At 48.9% G+C, this 25,377-nt stretch overlaps 12 protein-coding genes across 12 annotated transcripts; 7 read left to right on the top strand and 5 right to left on the bottom strand.

Annotated features, from left to right (window-relative positions):
* Positions 1–1,908: 1,908 nt before the first annotated feature.
* MGYG_04605 (asparagine synthetase domain-containing protein 1) lies at positions 1,909–3,703 on the bottom strand (the record flags this gene model as incomplete). Its single annotated transcript, XM_003174384.1, has 2 exons — positions 1,909–2,958; positions 3,029–3,703. 2 exons carry the CDS (start codon positions 3,701–3,703, stop codon positions 1,909–1,911), a joined length of 1,725 nt encoding a protein of 574 aa, XP_003174432.1.
* A 393-nt stretch (positions 3,704–4,096) lies between these two features.
* On the top strand, positions 4,097–6,728 carry MGYG_04604 (hypothetical protein; the record flags this gene model as incomplete). The annotated part of the gene is made up of 6 exons (XM_003174383.1): positions 4,097–5,468; positions 5,520–5,597; positions 5,658–5,833; positions 5,886–6,463; positions 6,541–6,612; positions 6,680–6,728. The coding sequence occupies 6 exons, from the start codon at positions 4,097–4,099 to the stop codon at positions 6,726–6,728; spliced, it is 2,325 nt and encodes a 774-aa protein (XP_003174431.1).
* Positions 6,729–7,465: 737 nt separating this feature from the next.
* On the top strand, positions 7,466–9,825 carry MGYG_04603 (hypothetical protein; the record flags this gene model as incomplete). The annotated part of the gene is made up of 2 exons (XM_003174382.1): positions 7,466–7,665; positions 7,905–9,825. The coding sequence occupies 2 exons, from the start codon at positions 7,466–7,468 to the stop codon at positions 9,823–9,825; spliced, it is 2,121 nt and encodes a 706-aa protein (XP_003174430.1).
* Positions 9,826–10,678: 853 nt separating this feature from the next.
* MGYG_04602 (hypothetical protein) lies at positions 10,679–11,110 on the top strand (the record flags this gene model as incomplete). The annotated part of the gene is made up of 2 exons (XM_003174381.1): positions 10,679–10,905; positions 10,957–11,110. The coding sequence occupies 2 exons, from the start codon at positions 10,679–10,681 to the stop codon at positions 11,108–11,110; spliced, it is 381 nt and encodes a 126-aa protein (XP_003174429.1).
* Positions 11,111–11,841: 731 nt separating this feature from the next.
* On the top strand, positions 11,842–12,855 carry MGYG_04601 (hypothetical protein; the record flags this gene model as incomplete). The annotated part of the gene is made up of 3 exons (XM_003174380.1): positions 11,842–11,848; positions 11,928–12,258; positions 12,339–12,855. 3 exons carry the CDS (start codon positions 11,842–11,844, stop codon positions 12,853–12,855), a joined length of 855 nt encoding a protein of 284 aa, XP_003174428.1.
* An 82-nt stretch (positions 12,856–12,937) lies between these two features.
* MGYG_04600 (glutamyl-tRNA synthetase) lies at positions 12,938–13,540 on the bottom strand (the record flags this gene model as incomplete). Its single annotated transcript, XM_003174379.1, has 1 exon — positions 12,938–13,540. The coding sequence occupies one exon, from the start codon at positions 13,538–13,540 to the stop codon at positions 12,938–12,940; it is 603 nt and encodes a 200-aa protein (XP_003174427.1).
* A 320-nt stretch (positions 13,541–13,860) lies between these two features.
* On the top strand, positions 13,861–15,893 carry MGYG_04599 (threonine synthase; the record flags this gene model as incomplete). Its single annotated transcript, XM_003174378.1, has 7 exons — positions 13,861–13,914; positions 14,017–14,234; positions 14,301–14,451; positions 14,525–14,579; positions 14,641–14,787; positions 14,850–15,073; positions 15,141–15,893. The coding sequence occupies 7 exons, from the start codon at positions 13,861–13,863 to the stop codon at positions 15,891–15,893; spliced, it is 1,602 nt and encodes a 533-aa protein (XP_003174426.1).
* A 336-nt stretch (positions 15,894–16,229) lies between these two features.
* On the top strand, positions 16,230–17,036 carry MGYG_04598 (haloacid dehalogenase; the record flags this gene model as incomplete). Its single annotated transcript, XM_003174377.1, has 1 exon — positions 16,230–17,036. One exon carries the CDS (start codon positions 16,230–16,232, stop codon positions 17,034–17,036), a length of 807 nt encoding a protein of 268 aa, XP_003174425.1.
* A 663-nt stretch (positions 17,037–17,699) lies between these two features.
* On the top strand, positions 17,700–19,005 carry MGYG_04597 (hypothetical protein; the record flags this gene model as incomplete). Its single annotated transcript, XM_003174376.1, has 3 exons — positions 17,700–18,054; positions 18,168–18,829; positions 18,922–19,005. 3 exons carry the CDS (start codon positions 17,700–17,702, stop codon positions 19,003–19,005), a joined length of 1,101 nt encoding a protein of 366 aa, XP_003174424.1.
* A 320-nt stretch (positions 19,006–19,325) lies between these two features.
* Positions 19,326–19,586, bottom strand: MGYG_04596 (hypothetical protein; the record flags this gene model as incomplete). Its single annotated transcript, XM_003174375.1, has 2 exons — positions 19,326–19,451; positions 19,476–19,586. The coding sequence occupies 2 exons, from the start codon at positions 19,584–19,586 to the stop codon at positions 19,326–19,328; spliced, it is 237 nt and encodes a 78-aa protein (XP_003174423.1).
* Positions 19,587–20,324: 738 nt separating this feature from the next.
* Positions 20,325–23,113, bottom strand: MGYG_04595 (fungal specific transcription factor domain-containing protein; the record flags this gene model as incomplete). Its single annotated transcript, XM_003174374.1, has 4 exons — positions 20,325–21,465; positions 21,526–22,288; positions 22,351–22,849; positions 22,979–23,113. The coding sequence occupies 4 exons, from the start codon at positions 23,111–23,113 to the stop codon at positions 20,325–20,327; spliced, it is 2,538 nt and encodes an 845-aa protein (XP_003174422.1).
* Positions 23,114–23,526: 413 nt separating this feature from the next.
* MGYG_04594 (carboxypeptidase A4) lies at positions 23,527–25,082 on the bottom strand (the record flags this gene model as incomplete). The annotated part of the gene is made up of 6 exons (XM_003174373.1): positions 23,527–23,837; positions 23,902–24,024; positions 24,083–24,235; positions 24,292–24,394; positions 24,456–24,691; positions 24,758–25,082. 6 exons carry the CDS (start codon positions 25,080–25,082, stop codon positions 23,527–23,529), a joined length of 1,251 nt encoding a protein of 416 aa, XP_003174421.1.
* Positions 25,083–25,377: the final 295 nt, after the last annotated feature.

The raw sequence follows: 25,377 nt of genomic DNA, 5'->3' as shown, positions 1-25,377 counted from the left end.
GTCGCTTGGCTACCCGGCGGGCCTCCCCATTTACGGCCTGAATAACAGCAAAGGTCTCATGCAGAGGCCCGCCGGGTAACCAACACTTGCACATTTTGTGCCATTTGTTTATTCCCACACTTTTATGACCGGTTACCCGACGAGTCTCAGAAACTTTCAGCCTTCAACACAGATAAAACAGAAAAAAGAATCACGGTTAGAGACTCGTCGGGTAACCAACCCTCGCCCAGACGGCGTTGAAGAAAAGTTTCAGTTTCATCCTTTTCATCCTTCCTGCTCCATGCTTTGTTTCTTCTACTCCCAATCACTGCTCACTGTTACCACTATGCTCAGTTCTGCTCTCAGCTTACTCTTACTGCGTTTTCCTCTTGCCGTCTGATGTCTCCTCTTTTTCTGCTTTTCGGTCCAAACTTTCTTGGTAAAGACTTGCATAGGATTGACTCGTGGCTTTGATCTTTCTTTTTTTCCTTTCTTCTCTGATGGACACCAGCCCTCTAATCTGTGATTCTTCTCTGCTTCTCTCTATTCTTACGCTGATGTCCATCTGTCCTTCACTGATGTTGTTTCAGTTCATGCGTTCATCGACCCTCGCCCTTAAGGCTGGCAGCGGTCTAGATTTATACCTAAACTGTGTTTACTCTGAATAGGATTGTATCCTTACAAAAAAAAAATAAACTCCAATTCCTCTTTATCTTGCAGTCTTCTCTAGATGGCCTTTAGCACTTTTCAAGAAAGTTGTATCTGTAAAGGACTTGGTCCTCTGTGTAACGGGTTCTACCAAGGTAAAAGCCTATACTATCTTCATTCCCCAGCCAGTGAGTATACAATGAGCATGAACACATACCTTGAGGTCTTCCGAAATGCACCCGTACTCGCTGTAATTCTTCCATTCCCATGGCATCCTCATGTATGTTGTCTGCACGTCCGCGTTGAAATAAACTACTGTCTCCAAACCTTCATTCCGCTCCCGGCTTGGCAGGGCTTCCGCGTCCGCCCCGCCCTCATACAGGGGGATTGGCCCTAATCTGTGCACTTCTAGGGCAAGGTATGTGGCGAGAAGGCCAAGTTTAAATTTCAGTGATACCTACAATGCTTTGTATATACACTGAGGGCGATTTAACGCTGATTGGCGTACCGGGCACAACACAATAGGATCTACATATCTATTACACTTTGTTATGAGAGTCGTGTATTCACATTGCAGAGTAGGTATCCTCGACAACAGCAAAGGTTGAATCTCCTGGCTAATGAACACGATATTATGATGAGGACCGGAAATTAGACATGGTCTTGTATTCGAAGCTGAGAGCTAACAGCGTGAACAATTTGTATGTAATTGTAAATTATTCTCACTATTACTAGTGTACTGCACATTCGGAAACGATTCACAAGTTTATTCCAGCAAGTAAGGAATCGCGGGATGGACAGTAAGGTATGAGTCAGGGGTAGACGGGGAACGTCATTAGGATATAATCCTAATTACGAGAGAGTGTATATATGCAGCTCAGACTTGCCTTACTTTCCTCAGCTCACCTCCATCTCCTGTCCAACCCAGCACACCCCATCCTCTGGTCTCAACATCTAGTCTTCAAGCGCATCCAGCCACAAAAACCACTGTGCATCTTCTGTCCAACCCCCCCCCAAGGTATCCACGCCCTCACTCTACCGGAATAGGGAGTGTCATGAACCCAATGGCGGGCCTTGAATAGAAAGATTTGTTGTGCAAGCAATAAGCGTGAAAGGAGCGTTATTAAAGAAGGCCAAAGGGTAAACCCAGCGGAAAGAACATGTCGAGCCAAAGACACGCTTAGATGGGGAAGAAGTCGGAAGTATCTGTTGTGTCATCACGGCTGCCACGGGACTAACGGGAATATGTTTGGGAGAGTGTAGGAAAGGAGGGTATGTTAATCAGTCAAGGACCTGCGTTCCTCTGCTTCTTCCGCTCTCCATCTTCGCTGTGCGGGACCCAAACTGTATTGCTCTCTTTTTTTCCATGGCTACATTTTGCATGCCTAGAGTCCACGCAACTAGGCGCAGTGCTTTCTTGCCATCTTCCACATTTGGCACTAGCTCTGTTTCTGTTTTCTCACATCCAAATCCGCATTTCTCCCATATGGGTCTTGAAAGTGCCCACGTTAAAAAATCTTCGTCCAAATATGGATATCGTGCTTCTTTGCCCCAATGGGAAATAACGCGATCATCACGACCTAGGTTCCGTTTACCTAACCTGCCAACATCAAGCTGAACTTCGTCTATTAGGCCACGGAACCCATGTCGTGAGAAAGCGATGGCATGACGGCTGTATCCAGCAAACACCTCATCCGCACCTAAGCCCGATAGAAGAACACGGGCAGGCGTGGTATAGCTGGCATCCGATTCGCCGTCACTGTCCCCAGAATCGCATATTCCTCTGCCTCTTGAAGCGAAGTAGAGAGCGCAGGCAATGGAGAGGTCCATCTCTGTATTATGTGGCGCCATTAGATGTTTGACCTGCGGTCGATGTTCAGTGGTCTCAGAGTATGGAACATTGATGCGGACAAACCGCCATACCCGACCAGGACATACCCGTTTCAGCTCCTGAAACGAGGATATGCCTGTCCTACGATCGGGACAATCATCGTACACAGATGTAGATGAAATCCCGGACACCGTATTTTTGGCGGCTGCTGCCACTACTCGAGGATTCTCAAAGGCCACATTGAGCAAGTCTATAGGCGCACACTTGGGTAATATATCATGCGCTAATCTTGCAAGTAGTGTGCAGTCTAGACCACCAGAGAAGAGGACAGCAACTTTCGCATCGGTTGAGGTTAAGATGCCCGGTATTGTCACTAATCGTAGCCTGAGTGACTCCAGTAGTTTCTCTCGTAGTGTTCCTATACAAGGGGAATCAACGGCTAATGGGGATATGGATTCTTTCTCGGGAAGGGATATATTCATGGCAGGGATAGGCCGTTTCTAAGAGTGTTAGCTGTGGACCGTAAATTGCATCTATTTCAAAAGCAAGACTGGTTATTAGTATTCTCACAAGGCTCGAGGTCGGATCAGGGGACCATGGGATAACAGAAATCTTGACCGGGCACCTGGGTGATTCAGCTATGGCATCTGCGGCCTCCTGTTCGGGCTGGCTAGCAAGGTCAATGACATGGATTCCAGTAGTATCTACTTCTTCAAAGTAGTCCGGTAGAGTTTCATCTCGGATACTAGATATTCGAAAACAGCCGTCACTGCTCCATCCATGAAGTAGGGACCGTCGACCAAGATAGTCCCTTCCATAGAATACCCGGCACGAGCAACTGTCATAAAAGACAAACGAAAACGGGCCTGAGATGTTGTTAATTGCAGCACAGAGCTTCTCTAAGGTATCACCAGTTCCCCCGGCATTACACGGTTTCACCGCGTCCATGAATGTCCGAAAAACGGCGGAAGTGTCATTCCCTTCTAATGCGCGATCCGCGAACTTCCACACCTCGCCATTCCAGCAGAGAACCAATTGATTATCGTCTACTAGTGGCTGTTTCTGAGGAGAGTCTCCTCGAAGACCAAGCACAGAAGACGCGAAGGTTAGGTAGGTCGTCTTCTGGCTGACACAAACACATTCCGTCTGGTAGCTGTCCGGACCTCTGTTCCGGATAAGTTTCTCTGTCAATTGGTCCGGGTAGCAGTGCTTCTCATTGCTTAGCGAAAAGAAGATACCACACATCGCGAAATCTCCTCTTCTCACGGCACATCGAAGTCAACGGTTGAGTGATGATGTTTCAAGCCGCTGAAGTTGCTGAAGGTCATTTTAGTGAAGCCCCTCGAAGGTAGCTTCGGCAAAACGATGATCCGTCGTCTTTTTTTGGACCTCGAACATCCCAGACAGCTCGAACTTGTGTAATTTTACGGAGCCTCGACAACTCATATATAAAATAACGGGTGTTTTGTGTGCGTTGGGATAGGCAGTGTTTGTACGTGAGCTCGCTATTTCGACCGGAAGACATTCTACGATACGAGTGCTCCCATGATGATCACGATAGGCTGATTTAACGGTCCCCCAACAAGATATCCTCCGCCAGCCCTCTATACACTACTCCGCACAGCTCATGTTGAGCTTATGTCTCCTCCGGAAATCCAGGTCCCCCCTTCAGACGTCGTCGGGGAGACGTCTGCGCAAGTAGGACAAAGCGAGGAGCCTCGACACGATATAGCTTCAAAGGAACTGAGCAGTGATGCTAGCCCCAAGGTTGACGAGGCCTCTACGGGTGAGCCAGACTCCTCTCAACACAAGGAGGATACGGTAGAAGCTTCAAATGCGGACGAAAAACTCTCGTTGGAAGCTGAAAGTGACGTACAATCCTCGCCAGAGCCACAGGAACAGCTCACCCTCCAGTCCAAGCGCGGGAACCCCGGCCAGCTGCTACAAGTGGACGTAAAAAGCGGCCGGCCGCCTCTCCCTCCCAAGAATGACGAGCCATATATCGATCCCACTCCTAAAACTCCACAGGTTCCACGGCCACCTGCCGACAAGGACCTACCTGAAGTTCCTCAAGATGATCTACTGAACGACGGTTGCAGGTCGAAGCCTGGAAGCGAGGAGAGGAAGAGCGAAGATTCTCAATCGGAAATACAGACAATAATGGACCAGTTTTCGGATGAGACCAGCAGCCTCCGCCAGGAAGAAATCATGTCTCCAAGACTTGAGTTAGCTGATCAGTTTCGCGCTGGCCAGGGACATTACCCTCCTCGGAATTCGAGTTTAGAGCAGCAGCCTGCAAAACAAAACGATGAACCCGCAGATACCCAAGTTACCTCAAGCATAACGGCCACTGGCAGCGGTCGTCAAACAATGTCTCCTCCCGCGGTACCACCCAAGTCCCCATCCCTGACCACCACAGGGAAGTTGACCGCCGTAGAAAAAGCTGATAGCCACCACACCCCATCGACGCCAACGTCAACGGTTCCTCCACCCCCAGAACCAGAAGCTGAGCAGCCATTCGACTTCCACCGCTTTCTAGAACAGCTTCGACATCGGACTGCTGACCCAGTAGCCAAATTTCTACGCTCGTTTTTGAATGAATTTGGCAAGCGTCAGTGGATGGTTCACGAACAAGTTAAGATAATAAGCGATTTTCTAGCATTCATAACCAATAAAATGGCTCAGTGTGATGTATGGAAGGGCGTATCGGACGTTGAATTTGATAACGCCAAGGAAGGGATGGAGAAGCTTGTTATGAACAGACTTTATACGCAAACGTTTTCGCCAACTATTCCCCCGCCGGCCCCCTCGCGAAGTAGAAGTCGAGGGAGAAGAAAGGAAATAGAGAGGATGCATAATCCAGGTAGACGTGGCCAGCACCAGGAAGATGTTGAGCGTGATGAGATTTTGGCCCAAAAGGTCCGGATATACAGCTGGGTTCGCGAAGAACATCTTGACATCCCACCTGTTGGTCCAAATGGCCGCCGTTTCCTACTTTTGGCTCAACAAGGTAATTTATTTTCGGCCCGTTAACGGATCTTCTATTCTAACCTGACTTTAGAATTATTGAAGATTAAGGGATACCGGGCGCCGCGTGATAAAGTAATATGTATTTTGAACTGTTGTAAAGTTATCTTTGGTATGCATATATCCCACTACTCCCTCGTTGATTATGAGACTATTTTTCTAACAGAAATAGGATTATTACGCCATGCGAAGAACAGCGACACCTCCGCGGACTCATTCATACCTTTATTGATATACGTGGTTCTAAGGGCGAACCCTGAACATCTAGTGTCCAATGTACAATATATTCTCCGGTTCCGTAACCAAGACAAGCTGAGCGGAGAGGCTGGATATTATTTGTCTTCTCTTGTATGCTCCATTTACCCCTCAAAAAATTATTTGTCTACTAACTGGATAGTAGTCCGGAGCTATACAATTCATAGAAAGCCTGGATAGGACATCTTTAACTGTCAGTGACGAGGAATTTGAACGAAATGTAGAAGAGGCCGTCTCTGCCATAGCGGAGCGTAATCCAGAGCCCGAGGAAGCACCGTCCGTTCCGGAGAAGCCGTCTGCCAGCAGATCCCGAGAAGCACCATCGAGGCCTTCCCTTGAAACCAGCTCGAATTCACGGCAGAAAGAGACCTCGCCCCCGTACTCTCCCGTTTCTGAGGATAATACTCCTGTTGCCGGATTGCTCCGAACGATCCAAAAGCCACTGACAACAATTGGTCGCATATTCTCTGATGATACAGATTACTCTAGAGAACGATCGCCGTTTAACCAGCAAAGTTCTGCGGCACCTGAGAATGTGCCCTACCACACACAGCGCCAGGACAGCGACTCATGGAGAAACCAAGAGCGATCGAGAGGCCGTGATGCAAAGTCACCATCGGCAACGACCCGCTTTGAAGCCCAGGAGGCTGCTGCTCGTCAAGCAAGTGCCGAGTCTGCAGAGGCTCGTCGTATCCAACGAGCTGAGCACAACGATGTTGTCGAGTACGTAGCTGTCCAGAGAAAAATCTGACGGAAAAAAAGAAAAAGCTAAGGATGTATACTGATTTTGTACGTTACAGGACTCTAGCCGGCATGTTCCCGAATTTGGATCGGGATTTGATCGATGACGTCGTCACCATGAAAGAAGGACGGTAAGTGCCGCTTTTTCTCTGCAATGCATTGTCGAGCGCGCCGAACTAACTATTCTTCCCGATACAGAGTTGGTCTTGCAGTCGATGCCTGTCTTGCACTCAGCGCCGACTCTTGAAACATCGATGGAATATTGGAGCGGCTGTTTTCATTATATGTGCAGAAAAGAACAAAACTACGAGCATAACCTGGGAGTTATGGTCGGGTCATAATATCATGGATACCCCATTGAATACATAGTTGTTATAATTTGGTTTACTGGTTACTTCCTCGTACAAGCCTTCCCTAGCCCGGTCCTATAATATTTCCCCTCGCTGCTTGTTCACGGGAGCTGTAGGACGCCTTACCAGGAGCACTGAGCACAGTAGAACAGAATAGCCAAATCCGGATGAAGAAGTTGAATTTAGCTACCTTGATATTTTAAGCTTAATCCAGAGTAACTTCGGTATTGGTTCGTGTATCTTTTCTCGCCTTTCACTCTGTTCAAAGTGGAAAATGGACAGATGTGACATGACGGGTGACTGACGGGTGACTGACGGCGAGGTGCATCAATCACCATCAAACGCAGCAGCTCTGAGGATGCAGAGTACTATTTTAAGATGATACAGCAAACTGCCAGGTCCTGTCTTCCCGGCCTGGTACAAGGCTTCTCTTATTAATATCTCAACCGGTCTCCCTCATTCTCGTTTTCTTCCTTTTCCTCTTTTTTTTTTTTTTTTTTATAATTTAACTTCCCTTCGACGCTATTTTTTTCCCCTTCATTAATCAAACAATCTGGAAGTATCAAAAACTATCGAGGATACACCGGAAGCGCTGTTAGAGAAGACAGGACTAGAGCTCCTGTGAACCGCCGTGATGCCTAGGAAGAAGAAAGCCGCCGAGGGCAAGAAGGACAGCCCGCTGGGAGGTTCTTCTACCGTTTCATCAACGGCCAGCGCTTCTGCTTCTCCGAGCCACCAGGAGCAAAAGCCACAAGGATCTTCGTCTGTGCCCAAAGCTACCAAACCGCCGCCCGCAGAGCCGTCTACTTCTGCTCTCATCATCTGTCGCAACAAGTGAGTAGCCATTTTATATTCGCCCGTCCTATAGTTGTTCCATTTTTTACCTTACCCCTTCCTCTCTTCCAATGGGCTGTGGGGAAGCTCGATAATTATAGCTCTGGAGCAGAAGCTATGGGAAGAAATTTATTATTGTTTGCTAGCTGCTTCACCTGAAACCACACCACCCCTGTCAATTCTTCTTGAACGACTTCAATAGTACCTATACTGACCGGCCGCTTCGATTGATTGAGCAGACACTGGCGGTACATATCGTCCTTCCATGGGCCATGGCTCCAGCTGCCCCCCGAGATACTTGAAAGCCTGGCATACAGCAACTATGCCACTCCACAGCCACAGCCCATCCACCCGGCGGTCTTCTTTGACCTCATCAAGATCCGTCAGCTGGTTGAAGAAGCGACCGACCTCGCTGTCCGTGCAGCCAATGGAACGATATCCTCGCCCGGGAGCTCGTCCTATAGCTCGGGATATGGCCTCCTAGGCGGTAATGGAGGAACTTCCATGGGTGGCTCCGGTGTGCGAGGAGCTCGAGGGGACGGTACAACAAAGTTGAGTCGAGAACGACGGCATCGTATGCGGGAACATGCCACCCAGAAGTTATCCAAGGCATATGCGCTCGATGAGATAGCTGCTAGCGTTGCCACGATGCAGTCCACCTCTTCGCTGGAAGAAGTTGCAAAGTTGGTTCTACAGCGGAACGAGAATGACTGCGACGCGAAATACGTCCACTTTTTCCACGAGAAGATCCCCTCTCGATCGCTGGTACAGTGCACGAGTCTTAAGCCGCTAGATGATATCATTACCATGCGGCAGTTGGACGGGGCTATCTACAGGACTAGGGCTGTGGCAAAGATGCTGAAGGACGACCTGCCAGGCGCAGTGAGAGACCTTACCGATGGACTTGCGGCCTGTCGTGCCTGTAGTAGACAGCATGATGAAGCCAAAAAGGACGTTGAAGTGGTGACTGATAATAGCCGACGGAAAATGGTGCCGTCACGGTTCACTCAGAAGATAGATGAAAATGATCAGCCGAGTGGACTAGAGATCCAGCTGCTCTTCCATAGAGCAGGAGTGTACTTGAGCATTGCATGTCAGCACATTCACGAGGCGTTGACTGCATACGAACAGAGCAAGGAGTCCCCAGGACCTGTCAATGGCAATGATAAGAACATCCCAGGAGTGAAAGAGAACGGTGATGGCCCAAAAGACAGACAAGCGCATAAACGCTGGCTGGATGCACGGAAGGTTGTCAAGACAAATGCGCGACGGGCTCTTCGTGACTATCTTGCTTTCCTGTCCCTGATCAACTATACTCCCGGACCTACCCCGTCTACCTTATCGGACGGCACTTTTGCAAGCCGTTACAAAATTTACCCTGTGTCCGATCTCTTCTCGTCCACCCCTCCTGTGGATCTCCCCCCTTACCCTGAAGAACTCGGTTTGTTGGCCTTGCGTAATCGACGTAATGCTGCTCAAGCCGGAAATCCGGACGTCTGCCACGAAGCCGTGACCTATCACCCCCTGCTTACGGATGCACTTCACTCCCTGTTGATATGCCACTCCATCCTCCAGACGCCTGAAAAGGAGTTCGTCCGCCACGCTCATATGGTGGCTCGTATCGCACGCATCTGTGATGGGTACCCTATCTTCCTTGCACCCCGATCCCCTTCTCGCTCTGACTGGATGGAAATCCTCTACCGCACTAATAACTGGCTCAGGGTCAGACCATGGGAAGATCTCTGTGCACCCGCTCCTCTTCCTGGCCACAACCTATACAAGAAGGCAGCGGCGGCCGATCAAGCAGCCGTCGCAGCTGCACAGCAAGGGATCCTCCCTGAGCCTGCACGGACAGCACCACCCCCCTCAGTCCAGGAAGCAATGGCACACGATTCCCAGCTGAGTAACGCTGTGTTCAAAAGATGGGCTCAGGATGACTCCAAGGATTTCCCGTTCTGCACCGAGCGTGCGGTGGCTGTCTCATGCTGGGTTCGAGTGGCTCCTGTATCTGTGGGAACGGGCCGGAACAAAGGGAAGAAGAATGCTGGCAGTGGTAAGAGCGAGGCACCGAAAAGTGACGACTTCTGGAGTGAGGAGAATCAGATACTCGCTGATGAGAAAGCAGTTGATGCCGCTATTCGAAATTTAACCGTTGGCTAGGAATTTTGGTATCCAAGAATCTTTTGCATGTTGACTTGCCACCCTTTTTCTTTTTACCTGCGTTATCTGGGGACTTATATCTTAACGGCTAGCCATAGAATGACAATGATGCCACGAATCTCGTCTTTTTATCTTGAACTTCATTCACCCTCTCTATACATACTTCATCTTTTGTAGCTGATATCATGACTAAGCAACACAGCCAATCATATCGCTTTGTCCGTTTCTCGCTTAGCTTTAGCGCCGCCAGCCGCGACTATAAAAGGCTCCTCGTCCTCCTCATCTTTTCATCTTTTTCTTCTTCTTCTCTTCTTCATACTTACCTTGTTTCGGGGATCGCGATCACAAAGGCGACGCTCCACAGAAGAGACCCTGCATTGCACGTCGCGGTGGACTCGTCTTGTTCAATGGCCTTCGGGTCATTGAGAGGCACATTCTTTGGCTCTTTCATTCGATATGATACTGTTTTCATCGATCTGGCTTTGGGCCGCAATCTTGCTTTACGCAGGAGGTTGAAGAAGACTTGTTCCAGCATAATGACGCCCATGTTTACTTACACCTTTCGTTCTTCTCTTGAGTAAATTGATACTGAGTAACGAGCAGCAGGGATCTCCAGTAACTTAACTTACTACCTAGTTATCATTACATCATAGTTCAGCCAGGAACGACATCAACCAAGTGGCAACGCGTCTGCCTAAACTCGCCACCAAGTCAACTCGTTTCTATATAAGTTATAACTGATCCCGTCAAGCCATAAACAAGATCACGTTCAGGTGCAATATCAAAAAAGCTGCCCTCCGAATACAAAACAAAAAATAAACAGACATCCGTACAAACAAACAGAGCCATCACGATGCCTGTGCCACTCGGTCCAGATCTCAAGAAGAAGGACAAATCCACCATGGGCCCCAACGGCAAAAGCAACATGAACGACCCCTTGTCTACGCCAAATACCACGATCACCATGACCACCACGGCTGAAACGACTACAAACGTCCCGCCCACAGCGTCGGGTAGAGGGCCTGGTGTGATGACGCAGGAGGAAGTCGATCGCCTGTACGAAGAGCGCATGGAAGAGGAGTACGCGAAGCGCGAGGGAGGCGCTTGATCCGACCTGACTGCGCTCGTTAGCTATCTGGTCAACTATCCACTGGGAATCGTGAAGCTGCTCTATTATCACTGTCGAAATGGTTATGATGCTTATGTCTGTCTACTGTCCTTGCAACTCGTTAGCCCCATGTCTATAACTAAGAATCAAGCTCCTCTCTGTAACTCCTCCGTATAAAGCTTGTATCTCGGCCGTCAACCACCCACACCTCAGAGCCACAACCTTGGGGAGAATGTTACCTGGCTAGTGACATGATAAGTACTCTAGCCAACCTTGCGGCTTGGTCTCTGCCGTCCGGATCATCGAGTTAGCGGCACAGGGAAATAATCAGCTGCGAGCTGACTGGCCCGGCAGGCGAAGGCGAGGAGGAGCTTGCAAGGACGGAGCCTGTAGATTACAATCAGCGCACCCTCTATTGGCTGGTGCCCAGTAACTATGCATCCCTCCTTCGCTCGCCATCCCAGTACAACGTTAGATTCGAAGGAGAAAGCCTGGTAGGAAGACGGCCAGCAGACTAGCCATGGGCGAGAGGAGTACGCAGTATAAACGAGATGCTATCCCATCCGTCCATCGCAGCCGGGAGGACGTCCTCATGGGTGCAGCTAGACAGCCAACTACTTAATGAGCCATCTGTTGCCGATATCAAGACGTGATTTGGCTGCCATCTAGTACTGTCTGTCCTGGCATCTATATCTTCTACCTGATATAACTACACATCTTGCGCTTTTTCTCTTCCCTCTTCTTCTTTCTTCCCAAGATACTCCTGCGGTCCTTAGGGTCATCTGAAAAAGGATAAAAAGACCGAACAAATTCATACCTGAGAAGCTGGCTGGTTGTGAAGGAGACATTTTCCACAACTATCATACTATAGCCCCTACGCTTCCCTGAGAGTAGAAGAAGACATCAGCATGAGTGGTGAGCCTCCTATGCCTTCTATTACTACGGATACAATGGCAAAGAAAGCGCAAGACACTGATCAAACAACAACAAGCAGACCAGCCTATGCTCGGTGGCGGACGTGGCCGCTGGGATTCGCAAGACCTAGAGGACCAGGGTTTTGCACCATACGGGACATTCCCAGGTTCGCCAACTGAGAGCGCAGAGACGTCCTGCAGTATCACTTCCACTCGGCCCAGAGTCAACGCCAGAATCGTCTCTGATGCCATCTTGGGCCTGTCAGACGGGTTGACGGTCCCCTTTGCTCTCAGTGCCGGCCTCTCTGCCCTGGGGAACACCAGGGTCGTCGTCGTCGGTGGCCTGGCCGAGCTTGTTGCCGGTGCTATATCTATGGGCTTGGGCGGATACGTTGGCGCACGCAGTGAAGTGTAAGTAAGATCCATACGTATACTTTACACATACACAAATATATATAAATATGGGTATCAATGTAGCTAACACCGCTTAGGGAATCATACGAAGCCACGGTCCGAGAGACTAAACATCTAGTCAAAGCGTCCCCAGTGGAAACAATGAACATCATCCGTGAAGTTTTTGCTCCATACAACCTCCCAGACGAGCCCGTCGCTCACATGAGCAATATCCTATACAACTCCCCTGAGAAACTCCTTGACTTCCTCCTCACCTTCCACCACAAAGAGTCGAAGCCAGGCTGCAACCAGGCATGGATATCTGCCATCACCCTTGCTCTGGGCTACTTCATCGGCGGTTTCATCCCGCTTATTCCTTATTTCATCGTGGACCACGTTCTGGCGGCGTTGTATTATAGCATTGGTATCATGATTTTCACATTGCTGGTCTTTGGCTATGTTAAAACCTGCATTGTTCGAGGTTGGGCAGGTAGAGAGAATATAGTTGCTGGTATTAAGGGGGGGCTCCAAATGGTGGTTGTTGGAGGTTTGGCTGCTGGTGCGGCTATTGCCCTGGCTCGAGCCATCAACCCAACTGGCCGCGCTATGTTTTGATTTGAACTCGAGATGAAAAGAAATAACTGGGGCACAAAAATGGAACGGCTGATGCATATCCTGAGTTTTCAGTGAGCTGAACTCAGGCTTCAAGTGCCTCCGCAACCAGACCCTTTGCCTGGTCAGACATCTTAATCTGCAAGGCCAGCTCATGACCCCGTTCCGACATCTTCGCCCACGTCTTCTTCAGGATATTCACAATCTTCCCCCTATCCTCGCCATGCTCCTGCTCGAACTTCTCAAACTGGTCTGCCAGAAACACAAGACATGCAACATCCTCCAGAACCTGACACTCGGCATCCCGCTTCATGTCCTCCTTTCTCACTAGGGCTGCCACTCTCGCAGCTTCTTCAGCGGAATATCCACAGCTTAGACAGATCTCTTCGGCGTGAGTTGCCTGGCGCTTCTTCTGCGCCGTCCTCCAGGAGAGATAGCCCATTCGGTTCATTGGGTAGTCGGCGCGAGGAATCTCCCAGCGCTGCAGATGTTGTGCTCGTACAGCCAGACGGAGTAGCTCGGACGGCTCCGGATCATGCTTAAGAAGATACTCCATCATTCTGTTCGCATAGTGAAGCTCATCCGGTATCTCTTCGTCTTCTCCGGCTTCATTCTTGACGCTGACCAGCTTTGGGTCCTTTAAGTGCACGTCGTCAATTTTCTTCAGCGCTGCTTCAAATTTAGCCATCTTATAGTTATCCCCCAGTACATATATTAATCGTTTGCAGTAAATAGTATCAGCCTTCTTAGCTATTCTTCTGTCAGTGTTAGAATGATGAAACGTCCGAGTTTTTATATCTCATAAAGTGCAAAGGCTGCAAACTTCGGCATCTCCTTTTTTTCATCGCGCAATCTGACCGGTTTTTTGCCCCACCAGAAAGGCAGTAAAAAGCCGACTTTTTGACTCAAGGAGTTGTTGGTCTTCTCAACTTCATCTTTTTCTATCATTCATTGAATATAGATAATTGCACTGGCGGGATATATATTCCTGTCTTTTTGGACGCAACGATGGCTGCCACGGCGTCACAGAAGTACTTGAGCTCTCGGGGTGGCTCGTACGGGGTATGTACCGATATCGCAGCGCTTCCCTGCAGGCATGAAGCCTTACCAAGCTATACAATCCTATTATCGAGAATCTCCAACTGACGCAGCTGAATTGAACAGTTTTCCTTTGAAGAAGTCGTCCTGAAGGGCCTCGCATCAGACGGAGGCCTCTTTATCCCGGAACAGATTCCTTCGCTGCCCGCAGACTGGGAGACAAAGTGGCGGAACTATAGCTTCCAGGAGCTGGCCTTTGAGATCCTGTCGTTGTACATTTCTCCATCGGAGGTTCCGTCGGATGATTTGAAGGATATAATAGCTCGCAGCTATGGGACATTTAGGTGCGGTCATTACTAAAGCAGAAACTGCTACTCAATGGCTGTTGCTAATGTAGATGGTTCGGACAGGACTCCCGATATCACTCCACTAGTCACATTGAACGAGCAAAAGCGATTATATCTTTTGGAACTATTTTGTGGGCCTACCTTCGCCTTTAAAGATGTGGCGTTGCAATTCTTGGGAAATCTATTCGAATACTTCCTTGTGAGGCGGAATGAGGTGAGTTGCATCTGCGGAGAGATATAAAACGCCTCTGGAGATGAGCTGGGTAACTAAAAATTCCTTCGTTCAGGGAAAGACTGGCAAGGACCGTCACCATTTGGTGGTCGTTGGAGCTACGAGTGGAGGTATGCAATCTTTTGAACGCTTCCCATGGAAATAAATACAAGGGTATTGACAGGTATCCAGATACCGGCTCAGCCGCTATATATGGACTACGCGGGAAGAAAGATGCCTCTGTCTTCATCCTGCATCCGAAGGGCAAAGTGTCACCCATTCAGGAAGCACAGATGACAACTGTGTTAGATGAAAATGTCCATAACATCAGTATCGAAGGTATGCCCAAAATGCAACGTCATGTACCATTTTATTTCCATTAACTGATAGCATGGCCCCAGGATCTTTCGATGATTGCCAGGATATGGTCAAGGCCCTTTTTGCCGATCCGGAAATCAACAAAACTCATAAACTAGCTGCTGTGAACTCGATAAATTGGGCTCGTATTCTTGCTCAGATAACCTACTACTTCCACTCTTATTTCTCCCTCATTCGATCCCCCAATTATGTCCAGGGAAAGCCAATTCGGTTTGTGGTGCCATCAGGTAATTTTGGTGATATCTTGGTGAGTTTTGCATAATTTTGATATGAACCGCCCTCAACTCAATCGCTCATGCATATCGCTTTTCTAGGCTGGATGGTTTGGCAAACAAATGGGTCTTCCGGCCGACAAGTTGGTTATTGCTACCAATGAGAATGATATTCTTGACAGATTCTTGAAAACTGGCCAGTACACGAAACAAGCACAGGCTAAGACACAAGAGAGCCCTTCTGCCGTGAAGGAAACGTGGAGTCCCGCTATGGATATTCTGGTATCAAGCAACTTTGAGCGACTTCTTTGGTTCCTTGCCTTCAAAGTCTACGGCCATGGAGACATCGACCAGAAGCGGAAAATCGCAGGCAACACTGTACTTGGCTGGTTGCAAGACCTCTCTAGCAAGGGAGGGTTTGGGGTTGACGAGAAGATATTACAGGCAGCTCAACAAGAGTTCGAAAGTGAGCGGGTATCTGACGAGCAAACCATTGATACTATCCGATCGATTTACTCGACCTGCTTCCCCCAGGCCCCTGTCAGTGCCGGCACTAGAGGAGAGACGGGAGGATACATTCTTGACCCTCATTCCGCCATCGGAGTTGCAGCATCGTTGCGATCAATCTCTCGGAATGAAGAGACCTTCCACATCTCACTTTCAACAGCACATCCAGCCAAGTTTGCTGAAGCGGTGGATGCGGCTCTGCGAAACGAAAAGGGGTATTCGTTTGATAATGTGCTTCCCCCGGAGTTTGTCGGGTTAGAGAAGAAGGAGCGCCGTGTCATTTCCATGCCGGCTGGAGCTACTTGGAAATCGGTTAGCGAGACCATCGACCAGCACGTTTCTGTTTAGATGGGTTGAATACAGGTGAATGGTATATTGTTTGCAAAGAACCGATTTGATTCGGTATAGTTAGTTTGTTTATATAAACAAGAAGGATCGCCCCCCCACATGACATGACTCAGAAGAAAGGGAACCTGCACAAACAATGGTGGTGGCGCTCCTATATCAAAAGCTCATACCATCCCCTCCCCCACGTTAGCTTGTTTTTAGATAATACCCGAGGGAATACAAGAGAACATATTAGAACAAGGAGCAGAGGTATAAGAGGCGCAGAAAAGAGAACCTTTGTCTATCGAACAGAACAAACCACTCTTTTAAACGGGTTTTCGCTTGATACAAACAAAAATGGACAGCAAACGCCCCTTGAGCTCGTTCCGTCTTCTTTCATTTGATATATTCGGCACGCTGATCGACTGGGAGACCGGGGTTTACGAAGCCCTCAAGCCTCTAGTCCAACGGTTGGATGACTCCAATCTCCTGAAGACCGATCGAAAGAAGCTTGGAGACTTGTACAGTAAACATGAACGAGCTGTTCAAATGAGTAACCCCGGACTAGCTTACAACTTGGTTACCAAGGCGGCTTACGAGAGTCTGGCAAGGGAGATACAGTCTCTCCCGACACCAGAACACCTCCTAGAAGAAGAATCAACGGCATTCGGCAGCAGTGTCAGCCGCTGGCCCCCCTTTCCCGACACCGTGGCCGCCATGCGCCGGCTGAAGCAGAAAGGGTACAAGCTCGTCCCACTGTCGAACGTGGACCGCAGCTCCTTCTCCAACACGCTGGCCGGGCCGATGGCAGGGCTGCGGGAGGGGCTAGCACCGGACGAGCCCTTTTTCGACGCCATCTACACGGCACAGGATGTTGGATCGTACAAGCCAGACCTGCGCAACTTCGAGTATCTGGTTTCACACGTCAAGTCCGAGTTTGGCATCGAGGCCGCGGACATCCTTCATGTCGCGCAGGGCCTGCACCACGACCATGAGCCGGCGAAGAAGATGGGTCTTAATAGCGTCTGGATCGCGAGAGGCAGCGGATCGAGCAGCATGGGAACCGATGTGTCCGAGTATCTCGAGGGAGGAAAAGTAGCCTTTGGATGGCGGTTTGACGACCTGGCGGGGCTGGCGGACGCGGTTGAGGCTTCACCACTGTAGCACAGCAGTTACACACAAAGCAACGTCAACTTTCGTCTCTGTACTCGCCTTCAACTCCGCCTGCGTCTCTCATCTTTGTCTGTTTCTTAGTTGCCTGTCTTTCTCTCGCGTCGACGTTTTCGATGTAACTAGGCCAGGATCTTTTAATAAATGAGGTAAAAAGAAAGTCCTGACTAAGCTCTGACTAAGCAAAGCCTCCAACTTTTTCACGCCCCAAGAGAAGAACGTCGAACTTCTTCAACTTCTGCACCTTTTCGACTTCACCAGCAACTCGCCGCAGGATCTCGACCTCTTGGACGCCGCCGCCTGCTCGAAACGCTCGCCGAAGAAGACGAAGAAGGGCCTTAGATCGCTTCGTCCGGGCAGCTACTCCTCTTCTGCCGCGCCGCCGCCGCCGTCTCATGCCGCCCGCTCGTCTTCTTCCTCGTCTGCTCTCCGACCCGATCCCTTCCATCATCGCCACATCCAGGCTCGTCGGAGCCACGCCCGCGTTCACTTTCCGTTTGACCAGCTGAAGCGCCTTTTGCCGTCCCCTATCTCACCCTGTTGATGTCCTTCAGTCCTCAGAACTATGAATCAAGCTCGTCCACGACAAAGTCGACGTCTCCAGCCCATACGGCCGCCCAGTCGGCTAACCTCTCTTCTCCTCCGTCATCAGTCGCCATGCAGCCACACTCAGTCTCCCAGTCGACTGTAACGACGTCAACCTCCTGCCCAACTCCGGCCAGCAGTACTAGCGGGCTCGTGAGAGATGGATCCGATGGCCCAGGGGCGATCGCCGCGTCATTTGCTGATGGAAAGATCCCTTTCGAGACACTTGGAAGCGACACGAAACGTTTTGCGCATGACCACCAAAGTAACGAGAAGAGCATCGATACGCAGAAATCATCCTCTAACGATAGTAATGATCATGATCCTATGGATATCGACTTGAAAGAAGGAGCTGGCCTGTCGGAAGAACCAAGTCTAGAGTCTCTCCAGCGAGACGTTGGGGAGGCAATAGGCCTCTGCAAATCCAGTAAGGCTTCTTCTTGCTGATTTTTCTTGTTCAAGTGCCTTTGTTTTCTTTTATTTTTCGATTACCTTCTATATTGGCACTTGAATTGGATAATGATGTATTAACACGGACAGCCTACACCTCGACTCTGCCAGTTCCCAAGTTTGATATCGTATCACTTTACGGCCTAGGACCTATAGCCGCATCGGTAGCTCGCACGGACCCCATCACAGGTGAGAAGATAAATCGGCTACGGAAGTCTTACGAAGGAAAGATCAAGGGTTTGGGCCTGGCCGGTAGAAATAAGCCCGTTAAACAAGAACCGGGTGCCCCTGGCGGACTACGGAATTTAATGATGTGGCCCGACGAAGAATGGTACAACCAAAAGGTTGCAGGCAAAGAAATAACGATCGCGGAGCCGGATACCGCATTCTACAAACAGCAGCTCAGAGCTATGAAAATGGAGCCAGGCATCACCCCAAGAAACGAATATTGGGAAGACGTACTCGGCCACGAGAAATCATCGAAAAATGCCGCTGAGCAATTACCGAAAAAACTAGCCACCAGCTCCATCAAGCATACTCCCCAGAGCAACGGCACACCTGCCGCCCACGCCTCCTCCACAGCTGTGGCCGATCCGGGTCGTCCAAAACGAGCCGGCCGGAAGAGAAGCTATCACGACAGCAGTTTTGTCGGGTATGGTGAAGGCTTTCCTGACGATGATGACCTGGAAGGTTCTATCTACTCCAATGATGACGATGGGAGCAGCGTGGGCAAGAAAAAACGAAAGAAGATGGTTCGTTCTTCCTGCATAATGAATACCCACCCTATCCAGGAATATCCCATGTTTCTAGTACTCTTGGTATCGTTTACTTACCAGTATTATAGCAAGAACATGCAACAGGAGGCCCTCCGCCTTTTGAGCGAGGCGGCAGTTATGGTGTTGGAATGTTTGGCATCGGTGCCCGATGACAATAGTCCCAAACAATCAACAACGACCTGTGGCTCAACTTGTCTGAATCAGCCCTTTTCGAATGACGCATTCATGCATCTATGCAGGGTAACAGATTCTGACCCATTTTAACTTTACTCTCCCAGCTACTCACCCTCAACAGCTTTAACGGTTCGGTATAGTTCTTTCCACACCAAACACATCTCGGTGCAAACCACAGGACTACATGTCTCTTACCCCCCTTTCCACATTTCTTCTCGTGACACCTTGGACTTAAAACTCCTTAATTCTTCAAATTTGCATAGTGGTACAGGATATACCCGCTTCGGTCAAAACGGCGTTAGATGTTCATTGATTCTTCCTTTCTACTTCGTGGTGTTTCCGGAGATTCAACAGGACGGTGGTATATTGGGTTCTTGTCGTTTTTATCTGCTTTCCTCTTGCTTCCGCTGCCTTCTTTTCGTTCCTATATTCTTACTCTTGCCTTCACATGGCGACATTTTTCAGGTTCGATTCCAACTCCCCATAACGTGGTGAAGGGTAGAGTGACAATAGGCTCACTCTCAGGAGCACCCCTCATAATACTTCTTGTTCCTGACATTGTTTGTTTTGCCCCATCTGTTGCTCTTTTTCATTTTCTTACTCGGAGAGATGTTTGAGGGCGAGCAACCTGAGTTGATGAAACGGGGTTTGGCCGTTTGGTTTGACAGGCCAAATAATCCGTGTATCGTAAGCACAACTAACGTACATATGTGTGTATTTCCAAAGAAATTAACAAACCAACCCATCATCTGGGTGATATACTGTATTTTTGCTTTGAATGAAATATCCTGTTATTTTCTATTGTGGCCAAAAAATGATTCAAACTCTGGAAACTAAAAAATTTACACCAAGATTTGAATATTGCAGTACCTAGACAGAGCAGCGTTCAATTGTTGGGTATGACGAAGGGGGTATAATAGATCAACGAAATATACCGGTAGTACCATTAGAATGCCCATAGAAGGATTAAACTAGGCAAAACCTTCAGCTCACTTAAGAATCTTGCGTAGACCTTGAGGGTAAGGACAGAAATACGAGGCTATCCTGCTTCTCTGGGGTATATGGATAGGATAGATATTGATGAAATAATTTTTCTCAGTTTCCGAAAATGAGAGAGGTAATAACAGGAAGCCCAGGCCCAGACTTATACCAAAAACCAAATATATAATAACTCATCCATCTTGATGTAAACATCGCTTGTTATAATATGAGAAAAAAAATATAAAACCGGGAAAATAAAAATAACGAGAAATAGATGTAGAGTGGTAGATTGAAGGGATGCCAGCGCAGTGTTGTATTAAGGTACCATGCTGGGAGTGTAAAATGTAGCTGTTTCTTCGACCAGTTGTGAAATATCCGGTAGATCATGGCCAAGGGTATCCATCAGCTCTGCATGTTCCTCATAGCTCAGTCTTCGATCTCTGAAAATACTAGATTGGTATGGCTGGTTGAAGAATTGGGAGTATTGGTCGCCAATAGTGCCTACCCACGACATGGGGTCGATTGGTGCACCAGGGTAGGTAAGATAACTGGCCGTTGTGGACGCTGTAGTGTAATTAGGATCCCAATGGTGCAGTCCAGGCACAATTGAAGGAAAATTATTGTGAAATGAACTTGGGTCAAAGTTGTTTGTTGGGGTAGGGCTAAGGTCACATCGTGCGAGTGAATTAATCACAGGAGATGAGAATGGCAGAGCCGGGCTGCTAGAGTTGGGATCGATGCTCGATCCGTTCCCGTTCGTGTATGTGACTTGCTGTGGTGGGGCAAGCTCGTAGGGTATTGTTGATATTGTTGCATGAGAAGGCGGCGGAGGAGTTGTGGATTCGAGCTTTATCTGCCCAGGGTGGAGCCTTGCCGTTTCAAAAGACGCGCGAGAATGTGCAGGTTCATATGGGCTTGAGCTAAGTCGGTTTGGTGTGGCCCTGGGTTGAGATATAGGAGATGGGACGGTAGCTGCTGTGTTGGGTGAATGGACCATGGGAGGGGGTGTTGCAAAATCAGAGCTAGGGGCTGGAGAAGGACGATTGGATGGCGGTGAATGGACCACGTAGGATTCATCCGTTGCATAGGCTTTGAGGCAGCCTGAGATAAGACTTTTGTAGAGCTCAAGGGCAGATTCAACTCCTGGCCAACGTTCGGAACTAATGGCAAGAATTTCCATCGCAAGGCGGATCTCGCCTATTACATCTTCGACGGGGTGTTCCCTTCGGATTTCAGGGTAGGAAAGTGACCATAAAATTGTGTTTAGTGCCATGAATACCGATTGTGTGAATATCCATGTCAGATCGATCGATCCGGTGGCAACCTGTTCACGCTGTATCTTGACGTTAAAGACCGAAGCGTCGTAGCATTTTTGAGCGGCATAGAGTGACGGCTCCGGAATCTGTGGAGATGGGCGGTACATGAACACGATCATCGTGTTGCGTCTGCCTTGGAACCTAATTATATCACTTAGACGGTGTCATGGAGTCAACGACTCTTACTAAAAGAAAACTCACCACATCTGGCTAAAGCCACTACCTTCATCATTTTTAGGGCAGGATTCAACCCATCGGTCCATCTTCTCTGTCATCTGTGTGAACCATGGGTCTCTATCGTCTAATGGGGCTGGTCGTTTGCAAAGGTACAGCTTGCGTCGAATTTCGGCTTGCAGGAGTCTCATTTTAAAGAAATGAATCGCAATGCATTTTTTCATTATTGGTTGCGCTCCGGGTAATATGCCGCCTGGTGTAATATAGCGGTCGTCACAGATTTGGAAGAAGTTGACATTGATATGGTCATGGCTCACGCAGAACGAGTTCGGGCGGCCAAGACTATGAGCAAGGCCGTATTCCATAGACGTTATAATCCAAAACAACCTCCTTCGCATGTCTATTTCAAGACAGTTAAGTTGTTCTCCATTTGAGCCTCTGGTGATGGTCTCTTCATCGGATATGCCGAGGTCTTGACATAACTTGGCTGCGATCCCAACCACCCAATATGCCGCTGTTCTTGTTGGCGTGAGAAGAGAATATAAGGCCATGAGGGCACAACATTGCAATGTAGAAATGTCCATCTTGGCCAAACATCCGTCAAAATACGGGAGTGCGGCTAGGTAATAACTGTCAGCCAACCCAGCATACTGCGTGCTGACTCTCTGCATGCTAATGGCGATGACGAGGCGCAATTGAAAGTTCCGGCATGGGTCTTGAGATCCATTAAAAACAATATCGACATCAGAGCGGAAAGTTGGTTCATGCAGTATGGGAACCATATATTGAGCTATTGTACAGAATGAATTAGCTTCACAATATCCAAAAACCTTGAACTGCAAACAAGCTCACCCCTCGCTATAAAGATATCAATAAGTTTATTCGTGAGTTCACGAGGAGGCAGGTTCGGCTCAGCAACGGAACTGATCATAGGATAAACCTTTGAAGTTGGCTTTTGGCTTTCGATGTCAAAGACCGACTTTATCTGTTGCGCGGTATTCTCATTCACCACCTCCTTTATGGATTTGGAGCCAGTATTCTGCTTTGCCATATCCATCACGAACCGGGTAATGGCAATGCCGCTCGACGGCCCCAAAAACCTAGATTCATCTGTCTCCTTGAATTTGATAAGCCCAGCTCCGCGCGCCATTGCCTCTGCGTCGGGGGCCCTGTCGGCTTCATCTTCAAGCTCCTCGAGCTCGCGAGCGAGCTTTCTGATTTTCTCTCGTAGTTCTAGAATATATGCACGCGATACGGTGGTTTCTTTGGCGTGGTCATAGTATTCGCATTTTGAATTGCTTCTCTTACATGGCTCGCATCGGGGAATGCCTGGATCACATCGGGATTTCCTCTACAAATGAACACACATTAGCCACGGAACTAATCGTATTAGTCTCCAACAAAATCCGAATGCTCCCTGGAATGAAGGGGAATAAAGGGCTATGTATGATAAAAAAGCAAATGATGCGATGGCCGTTACCTGTTTGCACCGTATGCAAGCTGTCAGCGTGTGTGCGATGCGGGGAGCGTTGGCTTCATCGGACTGCGATGGGCGAGCGGCAACCGAGGTTTCTCGAAAGCGCGAGGTGGTAGGCCCTACGGCGGCGGGCTCCATTAGGATACATGGGGTCTGTACTGCAGACCCTAGTCGTGTGCACTGGCTCTCAGCATGAGCAAAAGATATCGAGTGTTGGGGTTGTTGTTGCAAGGGGACGAAGCGGGTTTGACGTAGGGCTGAACTAAGCTACTGTTTAGAGCGATCGCTTTGGTCGATGAGATCGGTCACGTGGTGGATTAAGCGCCCCTTGCATGAGAGAGATATAGGGAAGTTTAGACGGCAATTGACGATAGATGGCAGAAGAAAGGGGCTGATGGGCACGATTAAGCTACTAAGATAAAGGGCAGCCACTGCAAGGTAGCAGCGTATATATATTTCACAACTATGTACAGGAAGTAAGATATTATATGAACAAACAGTGCAGAGTAGTCCCAGGACCACCCTTTTAAAGTAGCGTGACCGAAAGCAGCTTACTTTAGCTTGCTGAACATAGCCTTGACACCCGCCCAGGTTTCCTCACCACTTGGGATGATCTGGTCTGGGGGTAGGACGAAGCCGTACATACCAGTGTCACGCAGTTCGGCAGCGAAGGCAGTCTCACCCTTGATCTCATCGAGAACCCAGTCGACAGAGTTACCGTTGGCTTGGTAGATGGTGCTGCAGATGGGTCCAGTGGTGAAGCTGGTTCCATGGACAGCTTTGACAGCATCGGCAAAGGAGCTTGCCATTTCCTGGAGGACATCGTCGTTTGGTGCACGAGCAGAGCAACTGTATCCGTATGCTATTTGACCATATAATTTAGTACGGTAGATTCGCCAGGGATGTTTTATACGGTGTAAACATACGGGTCATGAAGAGCTGAGAGTATGAGTGCCAGTCGACAAACATCTTGACGCCAGCGCCATCGGCAAGGCTTTTGATGAAGCTGGTGCTAGCCTTGGTCTCGGGAGCAGAGCCGGGGGAAGGTCCTTATCCGCGGGTTAGCATAGACAATAAGTATAAAACCCAGTGGCATGGTGTACATACCTCGGTAAGTTTCAGAGCATGGATCGGTGGTAGAGCCATCTCCTTCCCACTTGTAGGGCCAGTTACGGTTGAGATCAGTGCCGTAGCAGCCTTTCTCGTTCTGCTCACGGTTCTTGCGCCACATGCGGTCGCTCTCGGTGGTGAAAACAAAGCCTAGGTGAGATTAGTAACTATGCATAGGTAAGGCCATGGATGGAAGTAATGCTTACCGTCAGGGTTAGCGATTGGGAAGATGTAGAAGTCAAATTTCTCAAGAAGAGCAGCTCCAGCTTCTTTGTCCTCAAAGAGCTGGGCAAGGATGTACTCAACAGTCTAATAGTAGATATAAAGTTAGCAATGGTTCTTCTATTGTTGAAGAGATGGGTTAGCGTACCATGGTAGTGATCCACTCGCGAGCATGGACAGTTCCGTGGAACACAACAGCTGGCTTGGATCCTTTCTCACCGCTTCCCCAGACGTGGACACCGGTGATATCACGGCCTTCATGAGATTTCCCAGAAGTGACAATCTCAGCATTCTCAGCATGAGCACTTTGGAAGTCCTTCATGAACTTCAAGTGGTCCTCGTATTTGTGGTACGATTGGAACCAAGTATCATTGGCACCACCGTCTGCAAAAACTCAATGTAAGTCACCGAATTTGTTGATTCAATTCAACACAGGAAATAGTAACTCACAGGTGTAGGGGCGGAATGACATCTCGGACTTGATAGAGTTCCCTAGGTTCTCATGCATGACCTGCTTCTTGAGACCGGCAGCGTGGGACATCTTCTCAAACTCGGCAATCTTCTTAGGAGGAATGACAATGTCAACATTTGCATTAGCGGCCTTAGGGAACTTCCAAGTCTCCAGGCCCAGCTTGGAGACTATGTGAGAGATCTTGCTAGTGTCATCTCCGGATACACGCATGACTTTGTATCCATTGTAGTTTGCGCTCTGGGAAGGAATAGCACCGCCCAGTGCCGAGCCGAGGAGCGTGGCAAGCACCAAAAGGGACTGCATGATTACAAGAGGAGTGGAATTGGATGCCTGAAGGAAAAAAAGGGAGGTATAACGGTCGTAAAGAACCAGACACCAGTGCCTGAGGTTTTCTGCGTAGAGAAACACAAAACTCTAGCAGATGCGATGGAACGAAGCCTAGTACTTATAGTAACGCGTATGCTTCGGATTTGCCGATCAGCGGGAGAAAAAGAACATCTGCTGTGATGAATAAGGTTCCTCTCCTTTCGGAGTGGAGAAGACTGTCTGAGAGACTGAAATGGACCAGAGGGCACTCCGTACGCTAAGTTTTGACCAC

Source organism: Nannizzia gypsea, genomic scaffold (assembly GCF_000150975.2).
Source record: "Nannizzia gypsea CBS 118893 supercont1.3 genomic scaffold, whole genome shotgun sequence".
In the NCBI taxonomy this organism is placed as follows: Eukaryota; Fungi; Ascomycota; class Eurotiomycetes; order Onygenales; family Arthrodermataceae; genus Nannizzia; species Nannizzia gypsea.
Note: the sequence above shows the minus strand (reverse complement) of the source record. Positions and strands in the feature narration are given on the sequence as shown.